Below are 23,343 nucleotides of genomic sequence, written 5' to 3' on the forward strand. Positions count from 1 at the left end.
GGAGAAACATAATGGTAAATTATTAGAAAATATTTCAGTAATAAGAACTCTACTGTATTTTCACTACCAACCCTATGGGAAGATAATGCTAAATAGAAAACTAATTTCCAAGGGCAGAAGCAGCCCTGATACTTTATTGCTAGATTCTATAGCAATTGGAGCTCACTTACAATAAACTTATAGTACTCTATATAAACTCAGAAGCTTGTATCAAATTCAGGCTTCCATTTAAAATAGATATTGCAGATATTAGGCTTCAATTAAAGAAGACAAATAACCTTCAGTGCTGCTTTTTTTAAAGGCAAAATATAAAAAAAAAATCACCAAACTAGGTGAAAATTATTAAATTTCTCCAAAAATTATGGGTTTTTTCTATTTCTTGAGACAATACAGTTTGTGATTCACAGGTTAACTGGTATCAAACACAAATTAATGAGAGCTCTTATAAGCAATTTTATTCCTATCAATAATGGCAGACATTTACAAAATCAGAAGAATGTATCATTTGAGTTCACCTTAAAAAATAACTTATAAAGCAGTGATATATGCAACATAAAACAGTTCAGGAGGGAAGAAGGAAAGCAAACTTTAATAATTAAAATGTAAACATAAAAAAAAAGATGGAATAAAAGTCCCTACTCCTCATTTCTACTTAAGATGTCATGTGACAATATTTTACAATGACGTCTTGCAAGTTTATATATGTATGTGTGTATGTCCTGGTTTGGCCTAAACCAGGCCAATTTTCCTTTCAGTGATTTTTAGTTTCAGAAAGTGCAGTTACTTAGAGGAGACTTAGCTGAAAGTAAAAATCACTGAAAGGAAAATTGGCCTGGTTTAGGCTGGTTTAATAGCTGGCCCAGCTTTAAACCGTGACAGTGTATTTCTATATCTCACACACACATACATATACATTAACCCATATATTTACATAGACAGATAATTGTTTGCAGTTCCATCTTGGGAAATTCTGTTACACCACTCTACTGTTGTCTCAATCATTTTTGGGACCCAATTTCTTGACAAAACTGGGGAGATGGTAGGAAAAAATGGTGGTTCTGATTGTGGCTGAGATCCTTTTGTTAAACTGTACACTGGGACAAATAATTTTCTTCTGTAGTAGCTCTCTGAAGAGAGCCAACTCACTGTGGTCTTCATGGCGAGACTTGATAACAGATCACACACTCGTTGTCATGCTAGGGGAGTACTGAAAAAAGAGGAATCCACATTTTAACAACAGTTCTTTCCTAGGTAACTAAAACCACTTTTGGACAAGAGCAATGAGTTTAAATGTCAACATGCTATTTGAATTTTTCTCCTAAATTTGTACTATAGCAAATACTAAGGCTGTAGTTTATTTTGTAGTATCATAACTTCTGTTATACTTCTATCATTATGTAAAAATATAGCTATTGCTGATGAAATCAATTCACTTGACAGTTTCAGTGTTGGGCACTGCTACCTGGGTAGTGTGACGAATCAATATTTCACTGATGCTTTTCCTGCCTTTTACTGGTCAATGTTGGCTACTGGAGGGATTTAGCTGGGCAAGACAGCTAGTCTCAAACAGACCAGCTACATTTGTGGTCACTTGAACCACATAACTATTTTGAAGGGCTTTTTACTACTTGATGGGAAAAAGGTGAAGATACGTCTGACTGGAATTAAACTAGGTTATTGGCTTATTTTTAAATTTTGTATTATAGATTTTATGAGGCAAGCTGAATCAGTGGTTATTCTTTATGTGAACTGAAAATTCAGTCACCATATTACTTTATTATTGTAGCACAAATTGAACTGCAGCCCTTATACAAGCTATAGTTGCCCTCAAGTTAGCAATACTTCATTACAAATAATCAATGGGATACCACAATGCCTAATACAAATGCACATTTATATGCTTATTTTAATTTGTATTTCAATTGAAACTTATAGACTGCAGAAACACTTAATTGGCCTAAAATCTTCTAAGTAGCAGAAAATGTTCAAATGCAAGAAATATTAGTGTTATGAAAACTGATACAAGAAACACAAAGATATTAATTTGCCGTGGCAAAACCAGATATGTAATAAAAAAAACCCCACAAACTACCAAAGCTAGATTTTTGAGGTGGCCATTTCTAAGTGTCAAAACATATTCAGAAAAAGCATTTTGGATGGGTCTTCTCTGTCACATAAACTGCACAGAATGGACCACTTGGGTAAAATCCATTTTGACCCATATCATGTCTCTGATGGTTTGTCTGCTTTAGGGCTTACTCCCATCATGTGCTGAGTCCTCTCATAGTGGGCCCAGCAAAGCTTAGTTGGGTCCCAGATTCTTTCAGGTAGGAAAACTAGGAGTATCTAGAATCCAGTAAGTAGTAAGCATCTGAGAAAACTAATTTTCTTTTGAGTCTAACTGATGTCCTTCTTTTAATGAGTTTGGTTTGGTGAACTAGTCTGCCTACTGAATCAGACTGTTTTTCCTCAGCACAAGTAAAGCATGCTGAGTTGAGAACCAACATGGACTATCATGACCAAGGATCACATTTAACGGAGATTTTGTGGTTACTGCTTTTTTTGCAGATTTTGAAACATCAGTATTTGTGCTTTGTACAAATCAATTTTCTCCAATACTCCAAACAATCTGAACACATGCCCTCTTTATGAGGACACAAACAGCTAACATGCAGAAAATACTCCCTCTTCCTTTTCACTAATTTAAGAAGCAACCGCCCCCCACCCCAATCTGCTTTTCATGAAATTTGCCATGAACTTTGACTGTTCTGTGATCTAAGAGAAACTGTTTAGTCTTTATAATTTCTGAGCTAAATATCACCACTGGCATAGTTAATGGAGTTGCACTCAGTTCTGAACAGCAGTGATTTCCAGTAAGAACAGAAGTGTTGAAGTCACTCAGCACTTCTGAAAAAATCAGGCCACCTAAACATGGATTTAGAAACCCAATTTCAGGCACAGGAATATTAAAATACTAGTCTTGCTTTGTAATGTATTTTATACCATGTTTTGCTGCTTCAAACATTCTCCATTTTAAAAAATATCATTTTTCCCAGAATGAACACTAGAGGGCATCTTTTCTTTCTCTGCACTAAAAGCATGCTACATCTTTTCAACGTAAGATCTCGGTGCTCTAATTATATACTTCAGTGTGAATCCTGTTCTAAAAGACATTAGTGCCCTGCAAAATACATGGTTCAGGAGTCAAAGTTGGAAAAAGCAAAAATTGAAACACTCATGTAAAGATCTGCCAACTATGTGTATCTAGGCTGTTCAGCTATTGCTTGAGAAATGCACATTGTGCATTACTGACTATGTATGACAATTACTACTGCTTGACAGATTTAACTTTCATCGACAATTGACCTCTTAATCTAGAAAAAGAGTTTTGCAGTAAATCTACACCTCCCACATTTTTCAGTTTCAGCTCAACTTCTAACAGTATTTGTCACAATTTTTTAGTGGATCAATGCTATAATTTTACAAGCAAGTAAAAAAACCACATAAGACACAGCATTGCATTACAGGAACACTACAAAACTGTTTGTTCTGGATGTTAATTATCTTTTTAAAAATAAAAGATCAGGGATAAAGTTTTGACAAGTAAAAAACTACTTAAATACTTACGCTCTCACTCTGACAAGGGTTTAGGAAGCTTCCACCCATCTCACCGTCATCCCTGGGAGTGCCAGGCTGATTACTCATGCTCATATTACTGGGAGAGTTCTGTTAAACAAGATTTTAAAATACAGATGAAATGTTGAAGATTTCAGTTCCTTTCCCAGCTTCACCTAGCATGTCAAAACAGTATATATACAATGCACTGGAATTTCTAAACTCAAAAGATAAGTCTCTGTAGAGTTCTGTATGTTTCAGTTACTAATTTTAACCTGCAAAGAAGTATTTTCTCCTCTGAAGTAACAACTATTTACCTGTAATCCTTGTTTTCAGGCTATAGCCAGCATGTTCTCCTACTGAAGTTGGGGAAAAGTATAAATGGTAGGAATAAGTATTAGCTCTGAAACTACATTAAATCAGCATGGTAAAATTAGTGGTATATGAATCACAGAATCATAGAATCATAGAATGGTTTGGGTTGGAAGGGACCTTAAAGATCATCTAGTTCCAAACCCCCTGCCACAGGCAGGGACACCTTTCCACTAGACCAGGTTGCTCAAAGCCCCATCCAACCTGGCCTTGAACCCTGCCAGGGAGGGGGCAGCCACAGCTTCTCTGGGCAACCTGGGCCAGGGTCTCACCACCCTCACAGCAAAGAATTTCTTCCTAAGATCTAATCTAAATCTCCCCTCTTTCAGTTTAAAACCGTTCCCCCTCATCCTGTCACTACTTGCCCTTGTAAAAAGTCCCTCTCCTGCTTTCCTGTAGGCCCCCTTCAGGTACTGGAAGGTGCTGGAAGGTGCTAGAAGGTCTTCCGGGAGCCTTCTCTTCTCCAGGCTGAACAACCCCAGCTCTCTCAGCCTCTCCTCATAGGAGAGGTGCTCCAGCCCTCTGATCATCTTCGTGGCCTCCTCTGGACTCGTTCCAACAGCTCCATGTCCTTCTTATGTTGGGGGCCCCCAGAGCTGGACGCAGTACTCCAGGTGGGGTCTCACGAGAGCGGAGTAAAGGGGCAGAATCCCCTCCCTCGACCTGCTGGTCACGCTGCTTTTGATGCAGCCCAGGACACGGTTGGCCTTCTGGGCTGCAAGCGCACATTGCCAGCTCATGGTGAGCTTCTCGTCAACCATTAGCCCCAAGTCCTTCTCCTCAGGGCTGCTCTCAATCCATTCTCCGCCCAGCCTGTATTTGTGCTTGGGATTACCCCGACCCACATGCAGGACCTTGCACTTGGCCTTGTTGAACTTCATGTGGTTCACACAGGCCCAGCTCTCAAGCCTGTCAAGGTCCCTCTGGATGGCATCCCTTCCCTCCAGCGTGTCAACCACACCGCACAGCTTGGTGTTGTTGGCATACTTGCTGAGGGCGCACTCAATCCCACTGTCCATGTCGCCGACAAAGATGTTAAACAGGACCGGTCCCAATACCGACCCCTGAGGAAAGCCACTGGTGTCCACTTGGACATTGAGCCATTGACCATAACACTTTGAGTGCGACCATCCAGCCAGTTCTTCATCCACCGAGTGGTCCATCCATCAAGTCCATGCCTCTCCAATTTGGAGACAAGGTTGTCATGCAGGACAGTGTCAAATGCTTTGCACAAGTCCAGGTAGATGACATCAGCCGCTCCTCCCCTATCCACCAGTGCTGTAACCCCATCGTAGAAGGCCACCAAATTTGTCAGGCATGATTTGCCCTTAGTGAAGCCATGTTGGCTGTCACCAATCACATCCTTGAGTTCCGTGTGCCTCAGTATAGTTTCCAGGAGGATCTGCTCCATGATTTTGCCAGGCACAGAGGTGAGACTGACTGGCCTGTAGTTCCCCAGGTCTTCTTTTGTTCCCTTCTTGAAGATGGGGGTTATGTTTCCCCTTTTCCAGTCAGTGGGAACTTCACCAGGCTGCCACGACCTCTCAAAAATGATGGATAGCGGCTTAGGAACTTCATCCACCAGTTCCCTCAGGACCCGTGGATGCACCTCATCAGGTCCCATGGACTTGTGCACCTTCAGGTTCCTTAGATAGTCTCGAACCTGATCTTCTCCTACAGTGGGCAGTTCTTCATCCTTCCAGTCCCTGCCTCTGCCTTCTGCGACTTGGGTGGTGAGGCTAGAGCACTTGCCAGTGAAGACCGAGGCAAAGAAGTCGTTGAGTACCTCAGCTTTCTCCATATCCCGGGTAACCAGCTCTCCCGTTTCCTTCTGGAGAGGGCCCACATTTTCCCTAGTCTTCCTTTTATCACTGACATACCTGTAGAAGCATTTCTTGTTGCCCTTGACCTCCCTGGCCAGATTTAATTCTATCAGGGCTTTAGCTTCCCTAACCTGGTCCCTGGCTGCTCAGATAATTTCTCTGTATTCCTCACAGGCTACCTGCCCTTGCTTCCACCCTCTTGCCTGCACCCTTGCTTCCACATATGAGCATGTGCCTTGAAATACGTGAGTTCAGAATACATACTTAAAGGTAGACATGTGGACAGATCTGGTCTACACAGACCTTCGAAAATCAAGGCCTGTATTTGAAGTATTTGTTTATAGTGTGTAGTTTGTTGAAATAGCTTCTAGTTCAGATTTTGAGTTGCTTAACCACTTCACCAAGAGCAGTTATATACAGAGTTTATAGATAAATGTGTTAAAACAAGACTATTAGATGAAAGACTCATGAATAACAACCAGCCACAGGACTGGCCTTGCAAACATTTTCAGGAGGAGGTGTACTTTTGCTATTTGCTTGCACAGAACATAATGCAGTAGGGTCTTCATCTACTTTTTGAGATTCTAGGTGCAAGTGAAATGCTAATAAATGATAACAACACAAAGATTCCTGAAGGTAAATTCTTTTCTTATGGAAGTGCTCCTGCACAACCACCTCTATAATTTTCAGAAAATGCTTTCAAGATTCAGTTAGTCACAGAAAGAATAAAACTAGATAATTGTAACAGAAATTATTCAGCATCAATAATCAATACATGATTATTGTAAATACTAAAAGTCGTTAGGTGTGTTTACAAAGTTGATTTGTGGTACCCTACCATGCCTGAGGCATGGATGATTCTCTTTCCATCACAGTTAGACTCCTATTAATATGGGCTTTGTAATGGAAAAGGAACAGTCAGGTAAAAGGGGGAGTGAAATTATGAACTTCATCATAAAACATTTACTATGTCAGTCACAGTTCTTCCCTTGAATTTTTTTAATCCATAAAAAATAAACACCATATTTACAAATACAGCATATACGTATGTACATATCTCTATGCATCAGGCTTAAAGTTTGATCACAAAGTTTAAGCAGGCTTAACACAAACCTAGTATAGTCAATGGGTAGGATAACAAAAGGCAATTCGAAGTAGTGCATTTGATCAAAGTGACCAAATGATAACATCTGTAAGAATCATAAATGAATTTCTCCTCTTTTTCTTCTTTTAATTCTCAATTACAATCCTAAAACAGCATTTCTGTTAGCTTACAGATTTACGAAGCTTCTTTAAAAAAAGCAAAATATATCATACTTTGAAAATACCTGCCTGCAGTCTTCATTTAGTATAACTAAGGCTGCAATGGGGCAAACTTCGAGTGAAAAATAGGAACTAGTAAATTAAGAGAAAGTCTCTTTACTGAAAGGCTGTTGTTACGTTTTAACCGTATTCCCCTGAAGGAAGATTACCATTTCCACCTGAATTGGCAAATATGTTTGTAGGTTCAGCCTGGTGTATTTATTTTCAGTTATAGATTAAATGTAAAATTAAATACATAACCACCATGAAGACATAACTGTTTTTAATTGGCATCTGAAATGAAGCTTATAGAGTAGGGTCAAGACCCCTCCCTTAGCCCTGTTGTTTTCTTCACATTTGTCCTGATTTGGCCCAAACCAGGCCAATTAGTCTTAGAGAAACCAAGGTCACTGCTAAATTCCTCACTGCTTACGAGTGAAGAGCCAAAGGGGGGTCGCACCTGCGGGGAGGAGCAGATGGGGCAGGTGGCCCAGAATTGACCAACAAGGTATTCCATCCCATACATGTCATTCTCACTTTCCTATTTATCACTAACCCACTGCCTCCTGGAGGTGGGGCCCAGGAGGGAGGGGCCCTCCTGTCTCCCACTGATTGGTACCAGCTTTGCCAATTCTCCAGTTAAAAGCCTGCAGGTGTGATGTCAGGGGGAGTTACTGCATTTTCCCCTCTGCCTGTGCTGGGGGGAGCAACTCTGCCTGAGGAGGATTTCCAAGCTCTCGATCTTGGTTTTGTCTATATTTGTATATATTTGATTATTTGTATTATTACTATTATACTCTTTTTCATTACTATAGTTTATTAAAACTGTTTTAACTTTCCAACCTGTAAGTCTCTCTCCCTTTTCCCTTTCCCTTAGGGTGGGGGGGGGGGGGAGGGGGAGAGGGTTAACAGAGAGCATCTGCCACAGGTTTAATAGCTGGCCCAGCTTTAAACAGTGACAGATTCATTGGTGCCCAACGTGGGGCTCGAAAGAAGCTCCAACAGGTTGCTCTGATAAGTTGAATCCTGGCTCCAGCGGGAGGAGACCCGGAGAGCTCAGCTGAGATAGTATCAGATTTCTTCCTTTGAGATTTACAAGGGGTTGGAAATTAAAACAGATAGTGAAGATGGTGATGTCATTTTTGAATGCTGTGTTATCTATCTCGTCTTTTTATAGAGTTTCTTTCACAATTGAGTATTGCAATGATGCCTTACCTGCTGTGGGCACTGTGTTATTGCTTGCTTCTTCTGAATGTTTACATGCAGTTTAGCAGTGGGCGCTGGTCGAAATGTATTGTTTTGGTATGGGGTTTGATACTGATTTATGCTGTGATAAACTGGGCAGTTAATATTCCGATCTCTTATCATCTATAACACAATGATGGGCAGCTTTAATCGCGAATCAGTAGCAGCGACTTCATTTGCACGCTCCAGGCGTCCTTTAGCTGATTCTGTTAATGATTACACTTCCAGTTTTACTTTGGGAAATAGAACCTTCTCCTTTTCTGCCAAGCTGATTCCACTAGATTTTGCGAAATTAGGATGGTGCTGTCTAGGTGGCATGTTTTTATTTTCGGTTGTCCTGAATGTGTCTCTGACGTTGGGCGCCAATAAATCTGTCACGGTTTAAAGCTGGGCCAGCTATTAACCCAGTGGCAGACACTCTCTGTTAACCCTCTTCCCCCCCCCCCCACCCTAAAGGAAAGGGAAAAGGGAGAGAGACTTACAGGTTGGAAAGTTAAAACAGTTTTAATAAACTATAGTAATGAAAAAGAGTATAATAGTAATAATACAAATAATCAAATATATACAAATATAGACAAAACCAAGATCGAGAGCTTGGAAATCCTCCTCAGGCAGAGTTGCTCCCCCAGCACAGGCAGAGGGGGAAAGGCAGTAGCTCCCCTGCCATCACACCTGCAGGCTTTTAACTGGAGAATTGGCAAAGCTGGTACCAATCAGTGGGAGACAGGAGGGCCCCTCCCTCCTGGGCCCCACCTCCAGGAGGCAGTGGGTTAGTGATAAATAGGAAAGTGAGAATGACATGTATGGGATGGAATACCTTGTTGGTCAATTCTGGGCCACCTGCCCCATCTGCTCCTCCCCGCAGGTGCGACCCCCCTTCAGCTCTTCACTCATAAGCAGTGAGGAATTTAGCAGTGACCTTGGTTTCTCTAAGACTAATTGGCCTGGTTTGGGCCAAACCAGGACATTCCACCCCTTATTCCATACCATTCACGTCATACTCAGATCACCACTACCTTTTCATTTTCAAATATATATACACATATCACTAGTTTATGATTCATCTCTATGCAAAAAGTTCATCAAGTTCATTTGGTTCAGGATTGTGGGTTTCCATCTGGCTAGCAGTCTCTCAGGGTAGGAGACATGGTATGAGTTTTGTCACGGTTCCCATGGGTTGCAGGTTCAAAACGTCAGTCTCGAGGAGGTTACTGGACGTCACTTGCAGCTAGCTCCGGTCTCATCACCACTGTCTTAACCTGAAAGACACTTATGCAGCAACAACATACAGTTCAGAATTAAGTAGTCTCACCCAGAATCAGATCACCTTCAGGGACACATCGGACTTCACCATCTTGCAACATCACCCACCAAGTACATCTAGGTCCCTGAGCAAAAGCAATCCCACGAATGGGTTTACCTTTGCCCGTTGCAGGAAGAACCCAGACAGTTTTTCCCAACAGATTCCTTTCATGCACCACAGGGAATTTATCTCCTTCTACTGTATGTAGAAGGTCTGACTGAGCAGGACCAGCTCGATTGATAGATCCCCTGGTGTTAACTAACCAGGTAGCTTGTGCCAGATGTTTATCCCAGTTTTTAAAGGTTCCACCCCCCATTGCTTTCAGGGTAGTTTTTAACAGCCCATTATACCGTTCAATTTTCCCAGAGGCTGGTGCACGATAGGGGATGTGATATACCCATTCGATGCCATGCTCTTTGGCCCAGTTATCTATGAGACTGTTTTTGAAATGAGTCCCATTGTCCGACTCAATTCTCTCTGGCGTGCCGTGTCGCCACAAGATTTGCTTTTCGAGGCCCAGAATAGTGTTCCGGGCAGTGGCATGGGGCACAGAGTATGTTTCCAGCCATCCGGTGGTCGCCTCCACCATGGTAAGCACATAGCGTTTACCCTGGCGGGTTTGAGGGAGTGTGATGTAGTCAATTTGCCAGGCCTCCCCATATTTATATTCCAACCACCGCCCCCCATACCACAAAGGTTTTAACCGTTTGGCTTGCTTAATTGCGGCGCATGTTTCACAATCATGGATAACCTGTGCAATAGAGTCCATGGTTAAGTCCACCCCTCGGTCACGAGCCCATCTGTATGTTGCATCTCTCCCTTGATGACCTGAAGTGTCATGAGCCCACCGAGCTAAAAATAGTTCACCTTTATGTTCCCAGTCCAAATCTATTTGGAACATTTTAGCAGCCTGATCCGCTTGTTGGTTATTTCGATGTTCCTCAGTTGCCCGACTTTTAGGTACGTGAGCATCTACATGACGTACCTTCACGACTAGTTTCTCCAGCCGAGCAGCAATATCTTGTCACAATTCAGCAGCCCAAATTGGTTTACCTTTGCGCCGCCAGTTGCTTCGCTTCCACTGCTTTAACCACCCCCACAAGGCATTTGTTACCATCCATGAGTCAGTATAAAGATACAGCCTTGGCCACTGTTCTCGTTCAGCAATGTCTAAAGCCAGCTGGATGGCTTTTACCTCTGCGAATTGACTCAATTCACCTTGTCCTTCTGTGACTCGTCGTATGGGACTCCATACAGCAGCTTTCCACTTCCGATGCTTTCCTACAAGATGGCAGGATCCATCGGTGAACAGGGCATACTGCTTCTCATCCTCTGGTAGTTCATTATACAGTGGGGCTTCTTCAGCACGTGTCACCTCCTTTTCTGGTGGCATTCCGAAGTCTTTGCCTTCTGGCCAGTCCATGATCACTTCTAAGATTCCTGGGCGATTAGGGTTTCCTATTCGAGCCCTCTGTGTAATTAATGCAATCCATTTACTCCATGTAGCATCAGTTGCATGATGGGTAGTGGGAACCTTACCCTTGAACATCCAGCCTAGTACTGGTAATCAAGGTGCCAGGAGAAGTTGTGCTTCAGTACCAATTACCTCTGAAGCAGCTCTAACTCCTTCATATGCTGCCAGTATCTCTTTTTCAGTTGGGGTGTAGTTGGCCTCGGAGCCCTTGTATCCTCGACTCCAAAATCCTAGGGGTCGACCTCGAGTCTCCCCTGGTACTTTCTGCCAGAGGCTCCAGGTAGGACCATTGTCCCCAGCTGAGGTGTAGAGCACATTTTTAACATCTTGCCCCATACAGACTGGTCCAAGGGCTACTGCATGTACAATCTCTTGTTTAATCTGGTCAAAAGCCTGTTGTTGTTCAGGGCCCCACTGAAAATCATTCTTCTTTCTGGTCACTTGATAAAGAGGGCGTACAATCTGGCTGTAATCTGGAATATGCATTCTCCAGAAACCCACAACGCCTAAGAAGGCTTGTGTTTCCTTTTTGTTAGTTGGTGCGGACATAGCTGTTATTTTGTTGATCACCTCTATCGGGATCTGGCGACGCCCATCTTGCCATTTAATCCCTAAAAACTGGATCTCCCGGGCAGGTCCCTTGACCTTGCCTCTTTTTATGGCAAAACCAGCTTTCAGAAGAATTTGGATTATTTTCTCCCCTTTGTCAAAAACTTCTGCTGCTGTATCACCCCATACAATGATGTCATCAATGTATTGCAAATGTTCTGGAGCTCCACCCTTTTCTAGTGCAGTCTGGATCAGTCCATGGCAAATAGTAGGACTGTGTTTCCACCCCTGGGGCAGTCGATTCCAGGTGTACTGGATACCTCTCCAGGTAAAAGCAAACTGTGGCCTGCACTTTGGTGCCAAGGGAATAGAGAAAAATGCATTAGCAATGTCTATGGTGGCGTACCACTTGGCTGCCTTTGACTCCAGTTCGTATTGAAGTTCTAGCATGTCTGGCACGGCAGCACTCAGCGGTGGTGTAACTTCATTTAGGCCACGATAGTCCACAGTTAATCTCCATTCTCCATCAGACTTTCGCACTGGCCATATAGGACTATTAAAGGGTGAGCGAGTCTTGCCAATCACTCCTTGATTTTCTAATTGTCTAATCAGTTTATGAATGGGGATCAGGGAGTCTCGATTGGTGCGATATTGTCGTCGGTGCACCGTGGTAGTAGCAATTGGCACCTGTTGTTCTTCAACCTTCAGCAACCCCACAACAGAAGGATCCTCCGAGAGGCCAGGCAAGGTAGACAGCTGTTTAATGTCCTCAGTCTCTACAGCTGCTATACCAAAGGCCCATCTATACCCTTTTGGGTCCTTAAAATACCCTCTCTTGAGGTAGTCTATGCCAAGGATGCACGGAGCATCTGGGCCAGTCACAATGGGGTGCTTTTTCCATTCATTTTTAGTTAGGCTCACTTCGGCCTCCAATACAGATAACACTTGAGATCCTCCTGTTACTCCTGAAATACTGACAGATTCTGCCCCTTTATGATCCGACGGCATTAGGGTGCACTGTGCACCAGTGTCTACCAGGGCTCGATACCTTTGTGGTTTTAATGTGCCAGGCCATCGAATCCACACAGTCCAATAAACTCGGTTGTCCCTCTCCTCCACCTGGCTGGAGGCAGGGCCCCCCTAATTAAGAAATGGATTCATGCTGCTCACAGGGACTGGACCTTCATTTCTCCTATTCACACTTGGGAAAAAGGAATTTGAGGCCCATCTACCCTGACTGGGGTCCTGCTCACTGGTAACTGGAGCAGCCATCCTCCTAGAAAAATTCTCTCTGGTATTTCTTTTAGCTTGCAACTCACGTACTCGTGCCTGTAGGGTACTGGTAGGTTGTCCATGCCATCTGCTAATGTCCTCCCCATAACCATGCAGGGCAAACCACAGGATACCTCGTGATGTGTTCCGTTTCCTTTGAGCTGGTCCTGTAGGAGAGCGTTTTCTCCTAACGGCTGCAACGCGTGCCTGTGTAGGTAGAGAGTCAAGTTTATTCTCTATCCTGGACAGTTTGTCTGACAGTTGTTTAAATGAGCCCTTGTTTTCCTTTGTCAGTTTTTCCACAGCCGAGATGCGTGCCTGCAGTGGGGAAGAAACCCTATCTTCATACTGTCGCATACAGTTAGCCATTTCGCCCACACTAGGTCGTGCCATAGCATCTTCTCCCCATACTAATATTGACAATGTATGGGTATGTGTCGGTGGAGCATTCTTTGCGACCTTCCGGAACATGGATCGGTTGCATTCCACTTCATCAGGATCTACAGGATCTACAATGTCCCGTGGGTGTCTATAAATGATCTCTTGCACAGCCAGTTCTCTAAGGTAGTTAATACCTTTTTCTATAGTGGTCCATTTGCTTAGGTGACTCATAACATCATCTTTATAGGGATACCTGCTCTTTACAGCTGACAAGAGTCGCCTCCAGAGACTGATAGTGTTTGACTTTCTTGCAAGCGCCTTATCAATACCACCATCTCTGGACAGGGATCCCAACTGTCTGGCTTCTCTGCCATCTAATTGCATGCTGTCTGCCCCATTATCCCAGCATCGGAGCAACCAGGTAATAATAGGTTCACCGTCATAACGGCTGAAGTCTTTCCTTATATTTCTCAGGTCCTTCAGGGATAAGGAGTGGTAGGTTATCTCTACGTCTGAGTCCTCTTGTGATAGTTCTGCTTTAGAAGGACCTTTCTTCTGTGATGGGTCTGCTTTAAAAGGACGATCGAGGAAACCCCCATCTGTGTCAAGCCCTAACTCTGCCTGAGAAGGGCCCTCACCTGGGTCATATGATGGCTCTGCCTTAGAAGGCTCTGAGTCATCATCCTTCTCTTCACTAGCTGATTTCTTTTGGTGTTTCTTCCTGGTTACAGGAGCAATTCGTACAGATTCGATAGATGCTGGGGTCTGAGTAGATGCAGTGGCTGTCGTGGGAGTGCTGAGACTCGTTAGAGTCTGAGTAGCTGCAGTGGCCATCTTGGGGGGTGTAGCAGCTGTGGTGCAGGCTGCCAAGGTTTCAGTGGGTTTAGTGGCTGTAGCGGCAGCACACGCTGTAGGATCTGAGGTGGCTGCATAACACCTACAACTGTCCCTGCACCGATATTTAATCTTATCCCACAACATTCTAGTTCACTGGTTTTCAAACTATGATCCTCAGATCTCCAGGAATGACTAGACAGCAGGTGAAGGGTCCATCAAAGGCAACTAAAAATTAACTAGCTAATTAACATCAGACAATTAAGTTTGCTATTCAGTAAAGTTATTATACCAAATATTTAGGAATCTACAGCTTGAAAAAGGTTGAAAACTATTGCTTTAGGTCAACCACAGCTATTGCACCTGAAGCAGGAATTAATTCAGGGAAGTCCTGTTGGATGTATTATTAACCTTGCAAGAGAGGTCAAGGACAACAGAAAGGGCTTCTTCAAATACATTGCAGGCAAAGCCAACACTAGAGGCAATGTAGGCCCACTGATGAATGAGGTGGGGGCCCTGGAGACAGAGGATAAAAAGAAGGCGGAGTTACTGAATGCCTTCTTTGCCTCTGTCTATACTGCTGGAGGCTGTCCTGAGGAGACCTGGACCCCTGCGGCCTCAGAAGAAGTCAGGATAGAGGAGGAATCTGTCTTGGTTGATGAGGGCTGGGTCAGGGACCAATTAAGCAATCTGGACGTCCATAAATCCATGGGCCCTGATGGGACGCACCCGCGGGTGCTGAGGGAGCTGGCGGAAGTCATTGCTAGGCCACTCTCCATCATCTTTGCTAAGTCGTGGGCAACGGGAGAGGTGCCTGAGGACTGGAGGAAAGCGAATGTCACTCCAGTCTTCAAAAAGGGCAAGAAGGAGGACCCGGGGAACTATAGACCGGTCAGCCTCACCTCCATCCCCGGAAAGGTGATGGAACAACTTGTCCTTGGTGCTGTCTCTAGGCACATCAAGGATAGGGGGATCATTAGGGGCACTCAGCACGGCTTCACCAAGGGGAAGTCATGCTTAACCAACTTGATAGCCTTTTATGAGGACGTAACCCGGTGGCTAGATGATGGTAAAGCTGTGGATGTGGTCTATCTCGATTTCAGTAAAGCGTTTGACACGGTCTCCCACAGCATCCTTGCAGCTAAACTGGGGAAGTGTGGTCTGGATGATCGGGTAGTGAGGTGGATTGTGAACTGGCTGAAGGAAAGAAGCCAGAGAGTGGTGGTCAATGGGACTGAGTCCAGTTGGAGGCCTGTGTCTAGCGGAGTCCCTCAAGGGTCAGTACTGGGACCAGTTCTATTCAATATATTCATTAATGACTTGGATGAGGGATTAGAGTGCACTGTCAGCAAGTTCGCTGATGACACCAAACTGGGAGGAGTGGCTGACACACCGGAAGGCTGCGCAGCCATTCAGAGAGACCTGGACAGGCTGGAGAGTTGGGCGGGGAGAAATTTAATGAAATATAACAAGGGCAAGTGTAGAGTCCTGCATCTGGGCAAGAACAACCCCATGTACCAGTACAAGTTGGGGACAGACCTGTTGGAGACCAGCGTAGGGGAAAGGGACCTGGGGGTCCTAGTGGACAACAGGATGACCATGAGCCAGCAGTGTGCCTTGTGGCCAAGAAGGCCAATGGCATCCTGGGGTGTATTAGAAGGGGTGTGGTTAGCAGGTCAAGAGAGGTTCTCCTCCCCCACTACTCTGCCCTGGTGAGGCCGCATCTGGAGTATTGTGTCCAGTTCTGGGCCCCTCAGTTCAAGAAGGACAGGGAACTGCTAGAGAGGGTCCAGCGCAGAGCCACGAAGATGATTAAGGGAGTGGAACATCTCCCTTATGAGGAGAGGCTGAGGGAGCTGGGTCTCTTTAGCTTAGAGAAGAGGAGACTGAGGGGTGACCTCATTAATGTTTATAAATATGTAAAGGGCAAGTGTCAAGAGGATGGAGCCAGGCTCTTCTCAGTGACATCCCTTGACAGGACAAGGGGCAATGGGTGCAAGCTGGAACACAGGAGGTTCCACATAAATACGAGGAAAAACTTCTTTACGGTGAGGGTGACCGAACACTGGAACAGGCTGCCCAGAGAGGTTGTGGAGTCTCCTTCTCTGGAGACATTCAAAACCCACCTGGACGCGTTCCTGTGTGATATGGTCTAGGCAATCCTGCCCTGGCAGGGGGATTGGACTAGATGATCTTTCGAGGTCCCTTCCAATCCCTAACGTTCTGTGTTTCTGTGAAATCCTGCAATTGCTACAGTGCGCCAGACCCAAAGATTCAAATTCCTGACATAAATGTTTTTATAGCAACTGTTTGGGCTGCTTTTATTTCCAGTATGAGGTCTAGCATTGTAGCACTAGCTGAGTTTTTCCAAAGCAAATATTTCTTTGATGACTGCAGTAATTCCACAGGCACTGCAAGAAACACTGGTTATTAATGTTTATTTAATATGCATAATTTCAGTTCATTTACTTCCCCCATCTCAATCTACTTTATGTGACTTCATCAGTTCATATTTATAGATTATAAAAATGTAATGTTTTGTCATTCAGCCAATAAAATTAAAATCTTCTCTGGAAAATGTAGCTAGAATTCTGTCAGCTGTAATGATTCTAACAAGACTGGATTAATTTTCTTCATCTCAGTGGTAATAGATAATCTGTTCCTCTAATATGCGTTTTACTCCATTGAAATCCTGTGCCTGGCCTTGAGCATCTAGCAACATGTACCCCAAACTGTGTTAACTTCAGTGAACGATTTCTGTCACATTAATTAGTAATCTGGAAATCTGCTTGTGAAAAAGCCAGTTGAACAACTAGCTGGTGATGTATAAAGGGAGACTGTTGCCTTAACAAGAAGAAACCTGGTAAACTATGTACAAAATTGGAAGGCAGCCGCATATTAATTTTGTGTGCATCAAACCCCAGAAACTACTATTCCTTGCATGTGAAACTTCCAATCAAGTTCCAAAAGTATTATATACTATTATCTACTTGAAATTGCTAATGCTATATACAAGACTGCCCACACACTTTTACTAGTATCAATTAAGGATGCATATTGGGCAGAGTGCTTCTCAGAAAAAGATATTTAAAAGCTATTATATATAATGGTATAACAATACAACACTTACTTCCCAAATAAACATCACTTTTCTTTTAGCTATTTGAAAAAGACTTGCATCAAATATGATTTCCATGATGTATTTATTGAGGTTAGCAAATTACAAGATTCCAGGTAAATTTTTGCATCCAGGTTTTCTAATAATCATATTAGCACATATGCTGATACTTAATACCAGTGGGTTGAATACAGGTTTTAAAAAATAATTTTAGTAGCAAGCTAATGGAAATGTTTTCTGCTTTAAAAATGCTACATTTTGAAAAGAAAAAAATATGAAGAAAAATTATAGACACTGATTAAAAATGTGCTGTATGCTTATTATCTCATTGGAGGTGTATATTGAATCTACCACTGTACACCCGAGCACAGCGCAACTAAGGCAACATGGTCATTTCAGTCCACTGTTGTACTCTTCACAGGGCCTGAATGTGATACAGATCTTCAAAACTTACAAAAATGTAGCACTGCTATAGATGTTTTTCCCTCAGAGCCCCAAAATGGCCTAAGAGGCATACTGCTGTGGTCCTACTCTCCATGAAAGGCCATGGAAGGTTATTCTGAGGCTATAATCACTTATGTAATTTTAAGAGAACTGTATCACTAATTGAAGAATGCTTCCTGTTTTTTTTTAACATTTGAAAGTGTATTTTAAATTCATTCATTCTATTTTAACCCACAGGAATTTAGGCCAATATTTTCTTCTGTTTTGACATGTGTATCTCATCATATCTCAGTGCTAGCCTGAGAGAGCATCTACAGTGACATCCTTAGTATGACCAGAACACGTGCAGACAAGCCTTAGCCAGATTCAAAGTGGCAAAGTCTGTACTGAGAGAGAGCTAGACAGTGCTGTAGTGTTGGGGATTGGCTGCATGACAAAGGTCATGGCTCATTGGAACAACTGTACGAGCAGAGCAGATTCTGAGGCGAGCAAGACTAGGCCTCAGGCCCTGGCCGAAACTGCAATTCATGCTGATGATAGCAGAACGGCAAGGATACTGAGACCTTGACAGGGATCGTAAACAACTAACTAAAGGGGGAGTGAGCGCCGTGAGAATGAGAAAGAAGCACAGCTGGCTAACCGCAAGTAGGAGGGATATGCAAAAGTAACTTGTAGAGCTTCAGCCAATCAATAGTTGACTAGTAGGCATAATTAAAATCCACTGTATAAATAGATGCTGTCTGGGCTAATAAAGTGACGCATGCTTTATCACTCATAATGAGTTGTCTGCGTGTTGTTCCTCCGCTACTCGCACTGTAGCACTTTTAGTCTTGGGTCAACCAAAAGATGAAGGCAATTAATTCACTCAAATTCTCATTCCTTTTTTTTGGAAGATCGATAAGAATTTTGTTACAGCAATTTCAAATGAATGAGTTATAAAATTTTAACTGAAACAATCCCTTCATCAATTCCATATTTATAGATCAAAAGCACAAAAATACAGGGAGACAATTTTAGTGATATTTTTATTAGTTTTAGTTACATCTGAAGATGCTGAGTACAAAACACAGTATTTTACAAGGACAAATTTCTACCACTTTATCAACACTGAATAAGCTCATTAATTTCTTATTTGAATAAGTCTCAATTAATAATGATTACAGATGTAGCAGATTTTTATTTTTATGGAAGAAATGACACATTCAAGCACAATATTATTTTTGCAGCTGCAAAACTCCTACAGGTTAAACTCACATCATTTTGCATATACTATTTTATGGTTGTGTTTACTATTTAATGTTTGTTTAGCAGTTGTATCAAAACAGTGCTTTTTTTGCAACTACTTTTTAAGCTAGCTTTTAGGGACTTAGACTAGTGATTAAGATATTAATGTTGCCTTACAGAGGTGACAAAAGGAATCATTCAGTGCATAAAAGTAACATCCTAATGACATTTTCCCAAATTTGCATTCAACTAGAATTGATTATTAGAACTACATTCATTTGCTTAACAGCATGGAAGATTATAACATGATCAATCAGATTATGAAGTGGATATATGTTAATCACATTCATTAATACACATTGTTATGCAGTAAGAAATAAGTCTACTTATACTCCCTATTGATTATAGATATTGTTTTTAGACTTTCAATTAATGCTAATTCTGTCTGCACAGCCTCCAAAGAGTTGACAAGCAGAAAATGTAGATACGTAATAAAAAGAAGTTTAACAGAGACAATGAAAATATGTTTAGAGTGAAATATTACTCTAAAAATTCCAAATATTTTACTAGATACTCACTTTGGAAATACTGTCCATGTCTCCTGAGCCTTAAATTAAAATAGATAATTTTTCAATTAGTTTTGAGATGAAATTAATCTAAGATCTTATTTTTCATACTAAAATATATAGTGTAACAGCAGTATGTTAAAACATAACTGTGCTTGATCTCCCTTCCTTCCCACTGTCTGAGTAAAAGTTTACAGACAGTAGTGAATAATGTTAGTCCTTTCTCTGTGTACATACCTAATGCAAAAAAAAAAAAGGAGAAAAGAATGAAGGATACATTTCTGATCTGTATCAATTCCTTGAATGGCATCCTTTAAGATGAGACAGCCTGATACAAATCAGAAAAGGATATTTCCAACTTCCCTGTCCTCTTAGCCAGGTAATACAATTCATTTTGGGTACATACACCTGAGGAAGATGTTGCTTCAGCTTGAGGGGGAAAAAAAAAAGCAAAATCATGGATAACTAGTAAAATTTAATGTTGCTGACAAAAATGATCACCATTTTTACTGAACTTCAGCTGCCCAGAACTCCATAGAAGACTGCTAATGAAATATCTCTAGGGTCAGCTGGGGGGTGTTTCATCAATGTCTTTGCCCCAGAAGCAGAAGCCTACTACTGAAATTTGCTAAAATGACATCAACTTTGGATGTATTACAAATACTGATGATGATAATATCTTTCAGAAGAAAGTAGGTGATCCTGAGGACTGAAGTAATAGAAACAAACAAAAAAAAAAAAATATGATGAGTGCAAGACTAACAAAAAGAATTTTTCACATATGCTGTAGCTCTCACTTGGTTGAAGCCAAGAATAAATGAAATATAATTTAAGGATGGATGTATCAAGAAAAGTATTTGTAGCAGCAACAGCCAGTAAACAACTCTGGTCACTTATTTTCAGGAAAGACAAATTCAAACTGGACTAGTATCAGAGAAAAACAATCAAGAAAATGGAGTTATGGGAGGAGACTGAAATAGCTTGATATACTTAGCCAGGCAAATTAAGGCTGAGAAGGAATATGATTTCTCACTATAAATACACCAGATATATAAACGTTAGGAAGAGGAAGAGTCATTTTGTCATGGACAAATGGAAAAATTTTGGTGAAAATCAGAAAAAGATTTCTTTCTAACCATCAGAGGCCTGAACAGATATCCAGTAGAAGGTTTGTGGTCAAAGAAGCTAGAGAAGTTCAAGATGGAGCTTGACCAATTTATGCCTGTGATTATGAGACATAACTGCCTACTACAGCATGCAACTGAATGCACGAGATCTCTTTCAGTCTTACATTTCTAAAAGAACTCAATTTTCATTTTAGAAATTAAATTAACCTTAGAAAAGAGTTGTTGTTAATTTGACTAAACATGACATAATTTTCACTATAAAAAATAACTAATCAACTAGGTACATATAAAATCCACCTGTAACTGTTTTAATTGTAATTTCTCTTTTAGCTGAAAAATAATTCTTGAGCTATAATAAGTGACAGAAAAAGATGCAATTATCATTTACAGGTTTTCATTTACTTGAACATAATGTGCATCATTATTAATTAAATCAACAATCCATTTTAGGATTGTAATATGTAAAGAAAAGCTATAAACTCACAAGATGGCCTTATGCAAAGTAATATAGGAATTTCAGAGACCTACTTGCCAAGAAAAAAGGACAATTTATTGGGAGTTAGATGCATTTTGTTGAATTTTAATTGTTCAGAATATATCTCCTGAGTGAGGTTTGATGATTTAGGTTTTTTCTCATCTTGGAATAGCCTTTTCCAATTTATCCCTTCTTCTTACCTGTTTATAATTCCTGTCTCACAGTCTCCAGCTTCTAGGCTATAACTGTGCTAATTTTCCATCCACCATGGTAGTATGAATAGAAGCAGGGGGAACAGTGACGCCTTGGCTTCTGCTTGTCCATCATGCATTTAGCTTGCTTGAGTTTTTCCACATAAAGAAAAATGCTATTCAGCAATGTTGCAGGTGCCCTGTGTCATAGGGCCAGCTCCCAGTTGTAAAAGAGAACCTTGCTGGTCAACAGTGGGGACAGAAGAGGAAAGAGATCTGAAGTCTTTGCAGACTGAGGTTCCCCATATGAATGACACTCCTTGGTGCAGATAGAAGTGAAGAACAGAATACAGAAACTGTATTCAGAGTTACTGGCTTGGTGTTATGGTATGAGTACAAATAAATACAAGGTATTTATTTACCTTGTGGGTATGGAAGAGGAAGGCATAAATGCAATTTATTTAGCTGCAGATTGTTGCTTAAATCCCTTTCAAGTGTCTATCATCCATCCAGCAAAGAGTAAGAACAGAGTTTGCTAGGATAGTCAGGGGATAAAGCAGTGCATGTTTTGTAGAATTGTGTAAGGCTTCTCCCTTAGATAATAGTCTTTCAAAAACCATAGTGTCAAAAGACAGGAAGTACTCTATTCTTCCTGCCTCTGCATGCCCTGACAAGAATGCATGTTCTTTCTTGATGCACTAAAATGGCAACTGTCTGAAGCTGCTTATGGGGATGGAATAATAAAACTAATACTTAACAGACAGAAGGCTAATTATAGAACAAATAAGGATATCAAAATATGAGATAAAACCAGCTTAACACATACATCAATATATGTAATAACTTACTTCCATGTACTTGATAAGAACTCAGACCAGCATGTCATAATGACACCTTCTCAAGCTTTTGAAAGAGGAAAAGAGGTAAAGAAAAATGGGTCTTATGCCATCAGTTCTACATTACTGTGATGGTATGCTTATAGAGTGGTTTGAAACAACTGGATTAAAATTATACTCTGTTATATAAATAACATACAGTATTTTTCTTCCAGAGGTGCATTATATAATCCAATTCATATGCTTAAATAGTATCTTAATATTTCCTATTAATGTATATACAGCTTTTTTAGTTTTTAAAAGATTTTAACATACAATCTCCCACGTAGCTTAGAGAACTAGTCATAGAAAATGGCACTGGTCATTGTAAATTCACAATGTTCATAACATTTACTATTATTACCTAATGATCCATTCATATGATGTGAATCCATTCCACTCAGTCCACTCATAGGTCCATCTGACCCTGGCCCCATTGGAAACTATAAAAGGATCAGACATTAAAAAATATTACTGGACATTTTTTTAAGATAATCTAATAAAAAAAAATTCCTCAGAAAAAAAATGGTAAAGGAAAAATGCACAGTCTCATCTCTGCATATGGAAGTCAAGTGAAAATCTTCCCTGTGATGATTGCAAAAAGTGTCATTGTTTTTTTAATTTTTTTTCCAATGCTACCTTCATCATTTTTTGAGAAACTCATTTCTGTAGGCTGGCTAATCTACTTTAATACTTTGTATATGATTTTCAAACCTGCAAGTGCTGACCTAACTCTACTTCCATTGAAATTACAGAGAATTTTACTATTCACTTCAATTAGTAGGTGATTAATTAACAGTTTTCAAACCCCACCCTATCTATATTGACAGTCAGACTACTCCGCATTACCTTTGCAATATGATCAGTTTCTTACAGATTTAAGACATTAACCTTAAATTTGGTTCTTCAAAAACTTAAAGGCATTAGCATTACAGAACATTTTGATTCCTGTAGGCCCCCTTCAGATACTGGAAGGCTGCTAAATTGTTGTGGGATGGATTATTGTCCTGGTTTGGCCCAAACCAGGCCAATTAGTCTTAGAGAAACCAAGGTCACTGCTAAATTCCTCACTGCTTACAAGTGAAGAGCCGAAGGGGGGTTGCACGAGCAGGGAGGAGCAGGGAGGAGCAGGGAGGAGCAGGGAGGAGCAGAC

At 41.4% G+C, this 23,343-nt stretch overlaps 1 protein-coding gene across 17 annotated transcripts in view; it reads right to left on the reverse strand.

Annotated features, from left to right (window-relative positions):
* Positions 1 to 1,177: 1,177 nt before the first annotated feature.
* Positions 1,178 to 23,343, reverse strand: part of LOC137677132 (single-stranded DNA-binding protein 2-like) — a 205,831-nt gene continuing 183,665 nt past the window's right edge. For all 17 annotated transcript variants that reach the window (XM_068424336.1, XM_068424333.1, XM_068424330.1 and 14 more), the window contains 4 exons: positions 22,555 to 22,633; positions 19,535 to 19,563; positions 3,628 to 3,726; positions 1,178 to 1,207 (listed from right to left, as the gene is read on the reverse strand). In XM_068424336.1, the coding sequence (XP_068280437.1) occupies positions 1,178 to 1,207; positions 3,628 to 3,726; positions 19,535 to 19,563; positions 22,555 to 22,633 (237 nt within the window). The remainder of the gene's footprint in view (positions 1,208 to 3,627; positions 3,727 to 19,534; positions 19,564 to 22,554; positions 22,634 to 23,343) is intronic.

Source organism: Nyctibius grandis (assembly GCF_013368605.1).
Source record: "Nyctibius grandis isolate bNycGra1 chromosome W unlocalized genomic scaffold, bNycGra1.pri SUPER_W_unloc_1, whole genome shotgun sequence".
NCBI lineage: Eukaryota > Metazoa > Chordata > Aves > Nyctibiiformes > Nyctibiidae > Nyctibius > Nyctibius grandis.